Source organism: Cucumis sativus, chromosome 3, assembly GCF_000004075.3.
Source record: "Cucumis sativus cultivar 9930 chromosome 3, Cucumber_9930_V3, whole genome shotgun sequence".
NCBI classification, from domain to species: domain Eukaryota; kingdom Viridiplantae; phylum Streptophyta; class Magnoliopsida; order Cucurbitales; family Cucurbitaceae; genus Cucumis; species Cucumis sativus.
Genome location: NC_026657.2, coordinates 14,778,108 through 14,779,644, shown reverse-complemented (window position 1 = coordinate 14,779,644; position 1,537 = coordinate 14,778,108). Strand labels below are relative to the sequence as shown.

Here is a 1,537-nt window from a genome sequence, read left to right as displayed (position 1 = left end):
TATAAATTGTAACAAAATTTTCAATTTTTTTCCTACTCATCTCCATAAACAACCCCAACCATTGGAAGATCAATATCGGTTGTGATTCAGCATTCCCAACTACATACAATATTTTTTTATGATCCTTTTGTTTAGAATAATAATGCATGTTCCATTAATTGTGCACTAGCCTTGTATTGTATTGTGTGTGTATATGTACCCTTCATTCTAGCCCAACTTTATCACACAAAAATCTATTATCAAATAAAGCAATCAAAAGATGAAAGAAATTGTGTTGAGCATTGTTGTAGCCTTCTCTCTCACCACCCATCTTGCCATGGCAGTGCCCTCCGACTATGGATATCAAGTCGTCCCTGGAGCCACACATCTTGTGGGTCGAGATGGATTGTGTTTGGAGATGTCTCCATGGTTTTACAAAGGTAGTAATTTTCCAACTCGATTATCACCCTGCAACGAACAAAAGAAACAAACTCAGTTATGGACTGTTCTCCAAGATGAAACGATTCGACCAATGAATGATAGATATTGCTTGGTTTCTTACGTCTCTGTTAACTTCATAACCAATGTGGTAGTAAGCGAGTGTGCTAAAGAGCCACATTCTAATAAGAAATGGATCCATAAGGAGGACAGAACCATAGTCCATGTTGGGTCAGGAATGGTTCTAACAGGAAATTCAAACTATGTGACAGTACAAAGGAACAAAAATGCACCATCACAAAGCTGGGAAGCAACAAAAAGTTTAACCCCAATGGTTGCAAACATAAAATGGCTTGAAAACTTGTGTTTGCAATCGACGAAAGATTCGAATTATGTACAGTTGGATGGATGTAATAGTGAAAATAAGAGCCAACATTGGTCATTGTATGGAGATGGAACCATTAGAAAACATGTGAATAGAAACTATTGCTTGACTTCTGAACAAGATTTTGGTCGTTTTGTAGCTGTGTCTAAATGTGAAGACAAACCACAACAACGTTGGGGTCTTGGTGCTGAAGACAATACAATTAACCATCCCAATACTGACATGGTCATGGATGTGCTTAGTGTGCCTTTTGATGATCTTCCATTAGCGGTCGTTACAAACCACCGTGATGGAACTGCTACCCAACGATGGATTATTTACTAATTAATCATATAAATAAGAAGCTAAGGGATATGTGAATAAGCACAAACTAATGCACGCAAATGTCTTTTGAACTTGTTAACTTTCTTCAGTGCTTACTCTATAAGCACCAATAAATATAGATCATATGAAGTGTTGATTTATGTGTATAATTCTCTCTTGATCAAGATATTTCTTTCCTTGAAAAATAAACATTAACGTGACGATACTAGAAATATTTATTTTCTCACATTTTATCACTCATATTAAATATATAATGTGTGTGTTTGGTGTTTCTTTTTTAGTTTTATAACTTGTTATATAAAATTAAAATCAAACTATTTCTAAAATTGTGTGTTTAATTGAGTTCTTTTTTAACCTACATACTGTCTAGCTGACTATTTTTGTTTGATCTTATTTAAAATTAATTCAGTA

The 1,537-nt window shown here is 34.5% G+C and overlaps 1 protein-coding gene across 1 annotated transcript; it reads left to right on the top strand.

Moving 5' to 3' along the window:
* Nucleotides 1-259: 259 nt before the first annotated feature.
* Nucleotides 260-1,311, top strand: LOC101212486 (nigrin b). Its single transcript, XM_004146241.3, has one exon. It carries the CDS (start codon nt 260-262, stop codon nt 1,124-1,126), a length of 867 nt encoding a protein of 288 aa, XP_004146289.1. The 3' UTR covers nt 1,127-1,311.
* Nucleotides 1,312-1,537: the final 226 nt, after the last annotated feature.

What these genes read in the sequence shown, in the direction of transcription:
- LOC101212486 (XM_004146241.3), top strand. Translation starts at nt 260, where the DNA reads ATGAAAGAAATTGTGTTGAGCATTGTTGTAGCCTTCTCTCTCACCACC.